The sequence below is a fragment of the Triticum urartu genome, chromosome 6 (genome assembly GCF_003073215.2).
Source record: "Triticum urartu cultivar G1812 chromosome 6, Tu2.1, whole genome shotgun sequence".
Classification (NCBI taxonomy): Eukaryota; Viridiplantae; Streptophyta; class Magnoliopsida; order Poales; family Poaceae; genus Triticum; species Triticum urartu.
In genome coordinates this window covers 436,911,757-436,927,022 of record NC_053027.1, presented here as the reverse complement: position 1 = coordinate 436,927,022, position 15,266 = coordinate 436,911,757, and the positions used below count along the sequence as shown (strand labels likewise).

Genomic DNA, 15,266 nt, shown 5'->3' with positions numbered 1-15,266 from the left:
ATAATAGTGGCATGACTTCATTTTTACCAGGGACATTAGATTAAGAACAGCTAAGGCTACGTTCGGTTTCACAGGTTTGGTGCAGGATTTTTGTAGGAACACAATTCCTACGGTATTCTTTCCCTTCCAACCGTTCGGAACACGGGAAAGGTGAATATTGTTTCATAGGAAAGCTGGTCTGGTAGTACTGATTCCATAGGATTAGAAACATCCACGCGCTGCTCATTTTTTGGGCGGAAGCCCGAGGCAGCCGCTCGCTGCCATGCGTTAGACAGGTTGCTGCGGTGTGTTGCCGAAATAAAAAAAATCAACCTATGTGTGGTACGTGAGGTGAGGACAAGAGTAGTCATTGTGCAGCTGAATAAACAAATAGCATCTCATACTGCCAAGCATGCTACTCTAAAAAAATAAATATGTACATTTCGTAGTCCATCCGAACACATTTTCTTGAGAGTTTCCTTCAGTTCGCTGTTCCATAGTTTTATACTTGCATTCCTTTCCTATTCCTCTATTTTTCATTAAGACCTATTTTTTCTGCCCCTTTATTCCGAACGGAGCCTAAATACTTGGTATAAGGGCATGGGGCAGTGGGTGCACCAGCAGTCCAGCACCATGTACGTAAATAGGGGCATAAAATGGTGATTCACAGTTTGTTGCCCCGAGAAACAAACATCCAAGAAACATATCTGGGTTGGTCCCATTTTTGTTCACTCTAGCCACCTACTCCTATGTGTGGATAGCAAATCTAGTCCTGGTCATACCACTGTGTACAGAGTTACCCCTATATTTCTCTGTTCGACCAAGAGACCGGTTGGATGACCAGTCTGTACTACTTTCACCCCCTTTCCTTCTTGTTTGTACCAAGTCCGATGTACATACTAAATTCCCCCACCCCCACTTTATTTCTTGTTTGAACCAAGTACTCCCTCCGTCTGGAATTACTTGTCATCAAAATGGATGTGTCTAGAACTAAAATACATCTAGATACATCCATTACAATGACAAGTATTTTCGGACGGAGGGAGTACAAGATTCGACTCCATGAAGTAGCTTTACCTCTAACAATAGAAGAAGAAAAAATATGTGACGTTGGACCATCCTATCGAGAGGGGCTGAGAGGTAGAAAATGATGCACACGCAGTGACGTAGCGAGCTGGGGAAGTAGAGCTAAGCCGGTTTCGAACGAAGATATACCTGAAGGTCGTCGGGATGTGGATAGGTGGGCGGCGGGAGGCCGGATCCGTCCACAGGCAACAACGAAGGGATCAGAGGACCTCCCGCGCCGGCACTCGGCCAAAGATAACGGTGCGGCCGGCAGTGGGTCTCCTCCCTCGCTGTCGACGACGGCCTAAACGTTGCCCCTCCTCCCCTTCACCGGCGGAGGGAGATATGTCATCGGCCGCCTAACCATCTCTTTCCAACTTCGTTGCTACTACATTCGTCTCAAAATATAAGATGTTTTCAGGTAACCTTTCAATTCAGATTCTTTCTTAGAGGAATGTTTTTTTGTGGGTAGGGGGGGAGGGGGGACTTGGAGAAATGTTTCAATTCAGATGATCTAAACCTGGTCTTATGGGCCTATACCGCAGTTCGGTTCGGCCCATCTCTCTACTCATCATGGCCCGGCTTGGTACCCCTAAAAGAAAATACATGGCCCGGCTTGGATGCAGAGCAGCGCGGCTGGACGTGTAGGTGCGTCGACCTCCCGACGCCGGTCACCGGATCCGCCATAGCTCGATCCGGCTTCCTCTCTGGTTCTTCGCCCCGGGGAGCAGCGGTGCCCTCTCAAGCGACCAGGCGGCGTCCTCCATCGAGGTGCTTCCCTCCATCCTCTCTCCATTCTTCTCCCGCCCCCTCTCTGTAAGCTGCTACCGACAGAGCCGCCCCCCTCTCCAGCCCGGCAATCGACGGCGACTCCGGCCGCGGCGGCGGCCGGCAGCGAGGCAGCCCTCCTTAATCCCCTCTCCCCCCTTAACTTGTCCCTTTTAACCCTTCCTGTTGATTCCCAATAGTATAACCAATTCGTACTTTAATTGCTCCATGGACATTGATTTCCATTTGTAAACTTATACTTTCTCTGGAAATTCTGCGTCTGCCACTGGGCATTACGATGGCCAGACGTTTGAGTGACCTGAATGGACTTTGGATTGTCTAGAGGCTGGTGGGAGTTCCTTTTGGAGTGACACGAGCAGTTATCAGTTGTCCATTGAAATAACCCAGACGAGTTGCTTTCCGAGTCGCCGACTCATACTTATTTCTGGGCCGTGTAGGTAAATCTGTGATCATGGTTGTTGAACAAGCAAAAATAAGACCGTGACAGTACGATGGAAATGTGTTGTTCCAGATAGGCTATTGAGTGTCAATAACATAATGCTATTTCCCCGAGTGTAGCCTGTGCATTTTTACTCTTTGCCGCGTGTCGAGTTGGACATGGTGCACAAGTTTGAGTGGCTGGTCATTATCAGCTGATTTTCATTCCTGAAGAGCATAGGCACTCTCGGGAGTTATTCTTGAGAACATCAAGATATATTATCGATGCATAATTGCCATTCTAGAATGGGTAATGCCTGGTGATGCAATTTATAATATTTCTGTTGTAGAAGCAGTAGCATATCTGTGTATACAGTATACTTGTTTAATTTTTATTGGTGAATATTTTAAAATTTTCTTAGGATTTATCTGACACAAATGACTAATTGTACATCACGCAAGTGCCCAAATACCATTATAAGTACTATAACTTACTGCTTATTTATCCATTCTTGTTGAATATTCAGTGTGTCAGGAGGATCCAAATGGCATGATCACTGCTTTCTATTAAGTAAGGTGTTCTCCGATGGCTCAATTCATGGATTTACGGGCTTTCATTTTGCGTGCGCGTGTCCTCAAATTTTATAGGCAGGCACTGCGTATGACTCGCCGAGCCCCTGAACATGCTCGTGGTCTGTCATTTTTAAACCTTGCTCTTTTATCTGCTGTGTGCTGTTATCTTTGAAGTTTGCTAATTATGTTTGTTGTTCTTTGTCCAGATGAGTTGAGGCAGACAGTACGGGCGGAGATTGAAAAAAATCGCAATTGTGATGATAAGCAAAAGATTAAGTTTTTAATTAGTGAAGGACTACAGAGATTGAAGGGTCTTGATGAGATGCTTGACATGACAGGAAACGGATAATTTGAGCTGTATCATGGGGACTGTTTCAATATTCAGTTGTCTCCCTTGAATTCATCGAAACAATTGTTTGATGTGGTTCAGTTTTCACAGACAGCAGAAGCTGAAAACGGTGTACTGGACTTTTCGTGCAAAATCTGTGCAACCTTTTATTTGAGAATGCAGATCAGGTTAGATGGGCAGCGATAGAGAGTGGACTTGTTGAGAGTTATGTCACAACGTCCAGATTACTTTTAATAAAACACTGGGATTGAGCCTGCACTTTATCGCGACAACCCTTTCGTGTTTGTTGTTCAATAGCATGATGAGTGTTCTCTGTGTGTGGTGTATTTGTGTTCTTTCGATTGAAATCAGATGCCAGAGAGGTTGTATGGTTGTATGCTGGTGTGGCCTAGGCCTCTCGTGCCCTTCAGTTATGTCATCATATTTACAAGCCTGCTGCGTATGCGAAGTATTTCCATATTCAGAAATATTGTAACCGGTTTACCTGTGAAATCTGCTTATCGAGGGATGCAATGCTGGGAATCTTCTGCAATGATGGCAGTTGGTTTTGTTGTTCTTTGTACCATTATCAGACTGGGAAATTCTAGCTTCTACTGCATATATTGCATCGTACATGCATAAATTAGTGTGTTTGGCATCATGTTGCCGTAAGATGATACAACAAAATCCGGAAATTACTTATTTTAGTTAGATTCTTTGCATAGCGCTGAATGTTTACATACTTTGGATCTTTGTTGGGTTATACCTTAGAACTGCAAAAAAGTACATGTTATATTAATGTTTTGCTCTATCTGTGTGTTCTGCCCTTCTGCTAATTCCACATTTACCTTCTTTATTTTGTTTTAAGTACTACACCTGGAATGAAACTTCCTTTTTTTTATTGTTCTTCGTTCAGCTTGAAGGGTAATCCTGGATGAGAGTCAAATATTTCCTTGGGGTTATTGCATAAGCAATTTTTTCTCTGATTGGTAACAAGTTCATGATGCTCTTGTGCCATTCATTCTTCTAATTTCTTTTGGCAGTCTTTCTGGTTAGCTTCTGTGTTCTACTGTTCTCTCATACGTTCCTGTATGGCCAAGAACTCAAAATTACTACTCCCTCTGTTTCAAAATAAATGTCGTGGTTTTAGTTCAAATTTGAACTTAAACCACTTATTTTGTTACGGCGGCAGTATGTTTAGATTGCAAATGGTGTATTGTCATTTTGTTTTTGTTCATGGTTATTTGCTTGATTTCACATACTAGCACAAACCCCATCAGTTCAGTAATTTGTGAAGGGCAGTGATTCAAATAAATCACGACTCATATATGTTAGAACTTGCATTCTACTGCTAATGGATATTTTGAGTGTCCATATCATGGGCAGAATATGCATTCTAGTCAATTAGCTTGTATGATGCTTTGAGGACCAACAAGTTCTTGTAGTCTATGCAACATAGAAGAGCTTCATTAAAATTCACTGCATCCCCAAATATGTGAAATGATAAGGCTGCTCTTTGTTACTCAAAAGTACCCTTTCCATTAAACTTATTATCTGACTCAAATTCATATTGAGACGCATAAGGAAAACGCATCCTAATGGCTCACATTTTATCCTTGGCATCAGCATTTAGAAGATCCCAAAAGCAGCCACGTTCATCTGGTAAAGTGCTGGCTGGGAGCACCTAAATTGTATCTTCTGCGGAATATATCCGGTGTTCGCCTTCCAACTGCTGTTATCATCAACGGATGCTACTGCTGGTTCATTTAGATATGCGCAGCTGCTCTTCCTCCACCTGCACTTCCAAACTTTCAGAAGTTAGTATGTAGTTCCATAGTTTCTGTTTTGCATCGGTTACGGAAATATGGCCAGACGTTGTAATTTGTAAAGGTGTGCCCTCCATGTCAAGATCACCATTAGAACGAAGAAAAAAGAATAGCTTACCAATGCTTGATGCCAATTTGTATCTCAATGTTCCTGGCGATCTCTCCCTCCTCCATCATCTCGCTTGTCTCTGCTTTCTCGTCTATAATCCCGTCTATCCTTTGTACAAAAAACATGTAATCTTCTTGCTGCTCTTAACAGAGTTTGAGCAATCCAAATTAATTATACAAACACAAATGGCAAAGGTATCGAAATGACACTGTCATACAATATTCTTTCCATGTACTACCTGTATAATAATGTCATACTAAGGTTTACAGAGCTTATGCTGTTTTTTTTTCGATTTAAAGCGGGTATGCAGTTAAGTATAAACTAGGTAGTAAATGAAATGGGATCATCAAATTATTAACAGAGTATTCTTGACCGACGATGAGGGGTAACAGTATACTTGCCTTGAGAGTCTTGAGTTTGATCCTTGCAGCCTCCTTCTCGTCATCGAGCCGGCGTTCCTCTTCCTCCAGCTTCTTTCTCCTCCAGAAACGGTCGATCTCCGCCCGGGTGATGCTCTGGACCGGGCCTGCCATCCTTCCCCGGCGAACACAAGGACCTTTGATCATCTTCATGGCCGCGCGCCCTTTGATCATCTTCTCCCTCTCTATAGAGTTGAGTTCAGCTCAGCAAGCTTATGAGGAGAGTGACATGTCAGGTGTCTATCCACTCTTCTCAACCATCGGTCTCTTGAGCATCTGGTGTTTGCTTTTGGAGTTGGGAGTCACCGGTGGAGAGCTTCTGTTCAGGAAGAGTGCACGCACTCTGCTAACATGGACCCCCTCTAGCAAGCACCAACCATTGTACGTGTACTATCCAACTCCCGTCTCCTAGTTAGTGGAATGTTGCTAGTGCCTAGTGGGATGTACATGTACGTACCGTTTGGTGCACTCTATTCTAAACTCTTTCACTTTCGCGTAATGATTTCATCCGAGTTTGAATCATGAGTATGCAATTGCTTGTCCTTATGGGCCTAGGATATAAGGTTGCCGTGAGTGCGTTAAGACTGCTGATGTTGAATTATAGCCATGCCACTGGGATCATGTGACTTAATTGTAATGATTGCCAGAAATATCTTAATACAGGCTAAATACACATCTCCACTGAAAGAGTACTGGATATGGATAATTACCAAGAAACGTAACACCCTCTGATGACCATTCGGCATGAGTGGTGAGCTATTCCAAAAGAACAATGAACCATACTCGCCCTCCATGAATAATACAAGCGCCGGATCATCGTCACACAATGCTTTGCAAAGTTCACATGCTAACACGAAAGTTCAAGGACGACAAAGGTCGCTCATAATTCGAGAGATTTTTAACTCAAACCGCCACATCCACTTTGTATATTGGTTAAAAGTGATCGTCTTGATTTCTGAATGATAAGAACAGCCACTCAGGAACGTCTTACATTACAGGACGGAACGAGTAAAAAACAAGCCCTACTTCAAGCCGATCAGTGAGGACATTGGTTAGTGTAACAGAATACATCATAAAGAAGCCCTCCGTTCCAAAATAGATGACCCAACTTTATACTAAAGTTAGTACAAAATTGAGTCATCTATTTTGGAACGGAGGGAGTATGACTGTATGAACTGTACCATTGGTGATCAAATACCTGACTAAAAAGCATCTGAAATTCCCATTTTCAGTACCCAGTACACTTAGCTGAACAAGCGTTCGTTTATCTGAACTAGAGAAACCTACGTCGTTAGCCTAACACAGCAGGCCGCGGATTAGCTTATTAGACTGAAAGAATAGCATGGGAGGGCAGTCTGGCAAAGCAGCAACAAGTCCAAAACCAAGAAACTTGAGCATTGCCTTCTAAGAGCTTATGAGCTCCATGACTCATTCACACAAGTAAATTAAATTCTGAAGCATCTGACCATACCTAACGAGCCACAGATAGTGATGCCCAATTCTGAACAAAAAATGACATTTGAGGAAAGGGCAAAACACCATACATTATGTAAAGGAAATTTAAGCTTCAAGCTCTGCTAGTACTCATAATTCACACAAATATCACAAGATAACAATATGCCACAGAACAGGAAACAAGAATCCAACTATGGAGCATTTGATCTGAAAATTAATTGCAAATTAACTTAAGCAGAAGAGTAACCGCTGATCTTCTGATTAAAGAACCATGAAGGCATAACGCTAGCACTGTAAATTGTAATCTCAGGCTGCAAATGTTAGTATCCGCTTCAGATTCTGAAACACACGTTTGCAGTATGTTTTCAACCGACAGCTCAAAGGAAGAATCAAAATCGACAAAATCAGAATTGAAGAACGTCGGATCAATAGGATCGATATGCTATCAAACATCATAATTTGTTATCTTCATTCACAGCATTTACTGCTTCTCGTTCATCAAACAGACCCAATGCGGCCAAATGTGACGATCTGATATAGAAGAAAAGGAACCAAATCTGCAAAAAGCCTACTCATTTCTTTCTAGAATCGCAGTAACTACATGCAGTCTCCGGTTCAAGAATCCTATACACAACCATGTACTAGCAGACAAGGACTCACAAGAGCCAAGAAAACTAACTAGAGTTGGTCAAGAAGGCTTCGTAATCAGAGGTTCAGAGCCAGACCAAGAATCGTCAAGAACCAAGAACGCGCGCGCGCCGCGCCCATGTCAGCACCCTGGAGCCGGAGCAGTCTTGGCCGCCGTCGGCGAGGCCCGCGGCGACTGCGGCGTGGCCCAGATGTTGCACACGGGGCAGCGCGGCGAGATGGCCAGCCACCGGTCGACGCAGTCCTGGTGGAAGGCGCGGTTGCAGCCGGGGAGGACGCGCACGGCGCGGCCGGGCTCCATGGCGTCGAGGCAGATAGGGCAGAGCACCTCCTCCTCCTCCTCCTCGCCGTTCGGGGTCGCCGCCTGGACGACCCCGCCCAGCTGCCTCAGCTCCGCCTCTGATAGCCCGTTCTTGTCGTCGTCGTCGTCGACCGTCTCCGGCGTCTCGGGCGGCGGGGCGGGGGGCGGGCCAAACGCCACGGCCTGGAACAGGTAGCAGAGCCAGACGCCGAGCACCCCGAGCATGCCGATGGCGAGCGACCCCACGGCCAGGAACACCGCCCAGACCTGCGCCATCTCTGTCTCTCCTCTCGTCGAGCGCGCGTTGGTGGCAGTTACGGGCTCAGGCGCGTGGCAGACGTCGTGGAAATAGCACGGATGCAGAAGACGCAGGCAGATCCTATTTGACGCTCGTTAGCGTCAAAAGATCGAGCCTTCGCTGAGGCGATCGTCCGGTTGGGCCGGCCCACGTACGGGATTCGCCTGTTATTCGTTCGCTGCTGTTTCCTGCGGGGTTTTTTTTTCGTTTTTCTTCTGTAGTTTTTTTGCTTCGGCTTTTCAATGTTTTGTCCAGTTGGTGATGGTTTTTTTGTTCCTTTTACCTTTCATTCCTTTTTCCTTTTCTTTTACTTTCCTTTATGTTTTTTCTTCTCATTTTTTGTGTGTTCACCGCGTATAACAACAATGTTCATCGTATATTAAGACATGTTCACCATATATTATGATAAATTTCACCATGCAATATAAAAAAGTTCATCATGTATTACAAAAATGTTCATCATACATTAATAAAATGTTCATGATATATTACAAAAACGTTCACCGTACATTATAAAAAAGTTCATCATGTTTTAAGAATTTGTTCAATGAATACTAAAAAAATTTCTCTGTGTATTTGAAATTTGTTCAGCATATTTTACAAAAATATTCAATGTGTATTCGAAAATTATTAAATTAATATTACAAAATGTTCATTGTATATTAAAAAATTGTTCAGTGTATATTCTAAAAAAGTTCAACGTACACTTAAAAATTTTCAGCGTATATAGAATTTTGTTCATGTTTTTCTGTTTTTGTTCACGTTTCTTTGTTATAAAGGTTTTTTTCTAATTTTGAAATGTGTTCACATTTTCAAACATTATTCGCATTTATTAAGAAAGATTGTTCATACTTTTTCAAGAAAAACTGAAAATTTTGAAGGAAAAAACGAATCTGTCATTACTCCTTTGTACTTATACCTTGGCGCTGCAATCAAGAAGAGCACGGTTGCTACCTCAACTGGGTCCCGGCGGTGCTTCCTTCCTCGAGGTAGTGAGTTCTACTCCATGTGTTAACTTTATTTTTTTCCTGATTCCCGAAATTTTACATTGGACGCTGCTAACAGGCCGGCCCGTTTTGTGCGCCCTTTTAGCGAAAGGAGGTCGTATTGACGCACACGGGCGTCGAGCAGGGACTCTCGAGGACGCAGGTGTGTTGCAAACTTGCAATTAATAAGTACTGTAGCAATGGGCTATCAAATCGTATGGGCTGAAAAAGCCAGGTAGAGGCGAAATGAGACCCCTCCCGCCTCCACACCGGCAAAGGCTATATCTCGTTCATGGCCGGCCCGTTTTTCATTCATGGCCGGCCTGTTTTTTTTTCTTTCGCTGTTTCAGATCAAGAAAATCAAATCGCTAGTGGTGATTGATGTACTAGTTTCTTCCCCTTTTTTATTTTATTTTACTTTTTCTTTCCATTTTCTCCATTTCTTCTGGTTTTCTAAATGTTATTTTTTTTTGTTTTTTCACCAGTTTTCTTTGTTTCTTTCACGATTTTCACTAGTTTTTTCCTTTCTTTTTTATCCATCTTTCCTTGCTTCTTTCTCGGTTCTCGTTGGTTTTTTTTCTTTTCTTCATTTTTTAGTTTTATTTATTGGTTATTCCTTTGTTTCTTGGTTTTGATTGGTTTTCCTTTTTCCTTTTTCGATTTTTGAATGCATGGTCAACATTTTTTTATATATGTTTTTAAAAAATTTTAAATGCTTGATTATTATTTTAAATAAAATATTAACCTTTTTTTAATACAAGGTCAATATTTTTTCTAGACATATGTTTAGCATTTTCAAATGCTTCATTAACATTTTTCAAATACATGATTTTTCTTAATGCATGGTCAACTTTTGTTCCATATGCATTCAATACTTTTCCAAATTCTTGATTAATATTTTTAAATGCAAGATTAATTATTTTTGCATAAATGGTCAACATTTTTTCTATATACATTTAACATTTTGAAAATTCTTGATTAACATTTTTTAAATACAATTTTAATAATTCTTTAATAAAATACAAGATTAACTTTTTTGTATACATGATCACATTTTTCTATACACATTTTACATTTTTCAAATGCTTGATTAACTTTTTTTATACATGATCAACATTTTTCTATACATATTTTACATTTTTCAAATGCTCGATTAACATTTTTTAAATAGATGATTAATTTTTTTCACGCACATTGTATATGTTCTGTATACGTTTTTGTACATTTGCTTTATACACATTTAAAAATTCAAATGCTTGATTAACATTTTTATATATTTTTATGGAAATTGTTTTGTGTAATATATTTATTTAGAATATTTGAAAGTATAAATGAAATTAAAGAAATAAGATAATAAAAAACAAAAACAAAAAACATGAAAAAAAAGAAACGAGGTCATGGCCTCCCGCACGACTAGGCTGGCCCATTTAGGAAGGCGCCTTATGCGAGAGCATGTTAAGTCTTGCTATAAGCGAGACATGGCGCTGCCTCTCCATCTTACTGTTACTTGTGAGCTGCATTGAGATTTTCTCAAAAAGGAGATAATGAAGTAGTACAGTAAAGATAAGTATTTTGTTCAGTTAAGAACCAAGGTTATCAATCCAATAGAAGAACTACACAGAACCTTGTTAGCAGCACCTGTATACATAAAAACAAAAACTTGCACCCAACACAAACAAAGGGGTTATCAATCCCCTCGGTGGCTACTTGTAAGGATTAAGTTTTATAGTGGTAGATAATAAAGTAAATTGTAAAACAATATAAAAAAATAAAAATGTACCAACGTATTTTTGCGCTTTTACATATGATAAAAATAGATCTGGGGTCATAGTTTTCACTGGAGGCTTCTTTCTCGAACACATAGCATACGGTGGGTGAACAGACTACTGTTGGGCAATTGATAGAAAATCGCATAGTTATGACGATATACAAGGCGATGATCATGTATATAGGCATCACGTCCGAGACAAGTAGACCGATTCCTGCCTGCATCTACGACTATTACTCCATCAATCGACCATTATCCAGCATGTATCTATGGTATTAAGTATAAAGCAGAGTAACGCCTTAAACAAGATGACAAGATGTAGACAAAGTACAACCAATCAATATGAATAAACCCCGTCATTTTATGCTTAATGACAACAATACAAATATGTGTCTTGTCTCTTTCTATCACTGGGATATAGAGCACCGCAAGATTAAACTCATCACAAAGCATCTCTCTTATTGCAAGATAAATCAAATTAGTTGGCCAAACTAAACGGATAGATCGGAGAGAAATACAAATCTATAATGGTCATGCATAATAAAGTTCAGAGAAGACTCAATTGATATTCATGAATAACCTTATCATAGACCAACAATTCATCGGATTCCAACAAACACACCAGAAAAGAAGATTACATCAAATAGAACTCCAAAAACATTGTACTGAAGATTAAAGAGAGAACAAGCCATCTAATTACTAGCTACGGACCCGTAGGTCTATGGTGAACTACTCACGCACCATCAAAAGGGCTGCAAGGATGATATAGAAGCCCTTCATGATCGACTCCCCCTCCGGCGAGCCGCCCCGGCTACTTAAGCCCTCGCCCCGCCAAACCCTAACCCCCCTCTCCTCCCTCGCGCCCCCGTCCACCCTCCCCCGTTGACGTCGCCGTGCCCGTGGACGTCGAGGCCACCACGCTCGTCCCTGTCGCCGTCCGCGTCGCCCTCGCTGCTCCGACGTCTCCCGGCTCTCCCCGAGCTCGCTTTCGCACGACTACAGGGCCCCATGAGCTTCCCTTTCTCCCCTAACCCCCCTCGTGCTTCCATTCGCCCGCGAATCCCCACACCCGAGCTCGCGATCGCACGGCCCCTCTGCTGCCCCGCCGCGCTCCCTGGCCCCTGGGTCATTCTGGCCGCGCGCCTGGCCTCGCACACGTCGGCGCCCGCTTGCGCCCGTCGCTCCCCACGCACGTCAAGGCCAACCCCTCTCGCGCCTGCGTAGCCCCGCGTCCTACCTCTTCCCCTGCACCGCACCCGTGCGATGACTGCAGCCGCGCTGCCGCTCTCGGGCCGTCCCATCCCGCCCGTGCTTGCCTGCTGCTGCGAGCTGCTACCTCCTTCGCCCGCAGGCCAGCTCGCCCGCCCCCGGCGGCACCCTGCTGCACCCGCCGGCCCTCACCCGCTTCCTACCGCCAGCCGCTACGCTCCCCCACTGCAACCCCGTCTAGTGTTGCTGCTACTGCCTTGTCGTGCTCGCGCCTCCATCGCTCGCCCCGCGGTCGCGCCACTGCGCCCGCCCCGGCGGCTCGCCTCGCTCGCTCGCTGCATCCGCCCGCTGCCCTTGTGCTCGCTGCAACCCGTTTTTGCTACGCCACCTCCTTGCCCGCACCTCGTCGTTTCTTGCCATGGCTTGCGCCTCGTCGTTGCTTGCCGTGGCCTGCGCCCTCCCGCGTGCGCCCGCTCGTGCCGCTGCCACTGGTGCTCGCTGCGCCGCTGTTGCTCCCGCTTGAAGCTGAAGCTTGCCGCCCGCAGTTGCTCCCGCCGCGCCCATGCCCAACCCACGCGCTGCCCGCACCCTGCTCATGCACGCGCGCCCAGGCCGATGTGCTTGCAGCTGGCGCTGTTGCGGCCTGCTACATCTTGAGCATGCTTTGGTTTTCCCTTGAAGAGGAAAGGGTGATGCAGCAAAGTAGCGTAAGTATTTCCCTCAGTTTTTGAGAACCAAGGTGTCAATCCAGTAAGAAACTACACGCAAATCGCCTAGTACCTGCACACAAAATCAAGAACCTTGCAACCAACGCGATAAAGGGGTTGTCAATCCCTTCACGGCCACTTGCAAAAGTGAGATCTGATAAAGATAATAAGATAAGTATTTTTGGTATTTTGTTGTATAGATTGAAAAGTAAAGATTACAAAATAAATAATAAACTAGAATTATAGATCGGAAACTTATATGATGTAAAGTAGATCCGGGGGCCATAGGTTTCACTAGTGGCTTCTCTCAAGATAGCATATATTACGGTGGGTGAACAAATTACTGCCGAGCAATTGATAGAAAAGCGCATAGTTATGATAATATCTAGGCATGATCATGATCATAGGCATCACGCCCGTGTCAAGTAGACCAAAATGATTCTGCATCTACTACCATTACTCCACACATCGACCGCTATCCAGCATGCATCTAGAGTATTAAGTTCATATGAACAGAGTAACGCATTAGGCAAGATGACATGATGTAGAGGGATAAACTCAAGTAATATGATATAAACCCCATCTTTTTATCCTCGATGGCAACAATACAATATGTGTCGGTTCCCTTTCTGTCACTGGAATCGAGCACTGCAAGATTGAACCCAAAGCTAAGCACTTCTCCCATTGCAAGAAAGATCAATCTAGTAGGCCAAACTAAACCTATAATTAGAAGAGACTGCAAAGATATCAAATCATGCATATAAGAATTCAGAGAAGAATCAAATATTGTTCATAGATAATCTTGATCATAAACCCACAATTCATCGGATCTCGGCAAACACACCGCAAAAAGTATTACATCGAATAGATCTCCAAGAACATCGAGGAGAACTTTGTATTGAGAACCAAAGAGAGAGTACAGAAAGTTCACTGAAAAGGTCCCCAGATGGGATCTCACGGGTACAGAAAGTTGCGGCCGTGGAAAAGTGGTTTCGTGGCTCCCCTGGATGTTTTCAGGGTATAAGAGTATATATAGGCGAAAGAAGTAGGTCGGTGGAGCTACGAGGGGCCCATGAGGTGGGGTGCGCCTACCCCCTGGGCGCGCCTCCGTACCTCGTGGCCGCCTTGTTGCTTCCTTGGCCTCCACTCCAAGTCTCCTGAATTGCGTTTGTTCCAAAAAAGATCCTCGCGAAGGTTTCGTTTCATTTGATATTCCTTTTCTGCGAAACACTGAAATTGGCAAAAGACAACAACTTGCACTGGGCCTTCGGTTAATAGGTTAGTCCCAAAAATGATATAAAAGAGCATATTAAAGCCCATTAAACATCCAAAACAGATAATATAATAGCATGAAACAATAAAAAATTATAGATATGTTGGAGACGTATCAGCATCCCCAAGCTTAATTCCCGCTCGTCCTCGAGTAGGTAAATGATAAAAACAGAATTTTTGATGTGGAATGCTACCTAATATAATTTTCAATGTAATTATCTTTATTGTGGCATGAATGTTTAGATTCAAAATATTCTAGACAAAAGTTTAATATTGACATAAAAATAATAATACTTCAAGCATGCTAACCAAGCAATTATGTCTTATCAAAATAACATAGCCAAAGAAAGCTTATCCCTACAAAATCATATAGTTTGGCCATGCTTCATTTTCGTCACACAAAATTCTCCCATCATGCACAACCTCGATGACAAGCCAAGCAATTGTTTCATACTTAGCCTTTTCAAACTCTTTCAACTTTCACGCAATATATGAGCGCGGGCCATGGACATAGCACTATGGGTGGAATAGAATATGATGATGGAGGTTGTGTGAGAAGACAAAAATGAGAAAGTCTCACATTGACACGGCTAATCAACGGGCTATGGAGATGCCCATCAATTGATGTCAATGCAAGGAGTAGGGATTGCCATGCAACAGATGCACTAGAGATATAAATATATGAAAGCTCAAGAAAAGAAACTAAGTAGGTGCATCCAACTTGCTTGCTCACGAAGACCTAGGGCATTTTGAGGAAGCCCATCATTGGAATATACAAGCCAAGTCCTATAATGAAAAATTCCCACTAGTATATGAAAGTGACAAAAGAGACTCTCTATCATGAAGATCATGGTGCTACTTTGAAGCGCAAGTGTGGAAAAATGATAGTAACATTGCTCCTTCTCTCTTTTTCTCTCATTTTTTTATTTGGGACTTTTTCTCTTCTTTTTATGGCCTCTTTTTTTCGTCTGGAATGTCATCCCGACTTGTGGGGGAATCATTGATACGTCTCCATCGTATCTACTTTTCCAAACAATTTTGCCCTTGTTTTGGACTCTAACTTACATGATATGAATGGAACTAACCCGGACCGACGTTGTTTTTAGCAGAATTGCCA

At 43.1% G+C, this 15,266-nt stretch overlaps 3 protein-coding genes across 3 annotated transcripts; 1 reads left to right on the top strand and 2 right to left on the bottom strand.

Moving 5' to 3' along the window:
- The first annotated feature begins 1,651 nt into the window (after nt 1-1,651).
- On the top strand, nt 1,652-3,548 carry LOC125512286. Its single transcript, XM_048677382.1, has 3 exons — nt 1,652-1,815; nt 2,778-2,942; nt 3,030-3,548. Exons 2-3 carry the CDS (start codon nt 2,837-2,839, stop codon nt 3,170-3,172), a joined length of 249 nt encoding a protein of 82 aa, XP_048533339.1. The 5' UTR covers nt 1,652-1,815; nt 2,778-2,836; the 3' UTR covers nt 3,173-3,548.
- A 1,074-nt stretch (nt 3,549-4,622) lies between these two features.
- LOC125512285 lies at nt 4,623-5,865 on the bottom strand. The gene is made up of 3 exons (XM_048677381.1): nt 5,488-5,865; nt 5,096-5,223; nt 4,623-4,946 (listed from the first exon to the last, which is right to left on the bottom strand). Exons 1-3 carry the CDS (start codon nt 5,677-5,679, stop codon nt 4,781-4,783), a joined length of 486 nt encoding a protein of 161 aa, XP_048533338.1. The 5' UTR covers nt 5,680-5,865; the 3' UTR covers nt 4,623-4,780.
- A 1,572-nt stretch (nt 5,866-7,437) lies between these two features.
- LOC125512284 (putative RING-H2 finger protein ATL71) lies at nt 7,438-8,247 on the bottom strand. Its single transcript, XM_048677380.1, has one exon. The coding sequence runs from the start codon at nt 8,183-8,185 to the stop codon at nt 7,730-7,732; it is 456 nt and encodes a 151-aa protein (XP_048533337.1). The 5' UTR covers nt 8,186-8,247; the 3' UTR covers nt 7,438-7,729.
- Between the last annotated feature and the right edge of the window lie 7,019 nt (nt 8,248-15,266).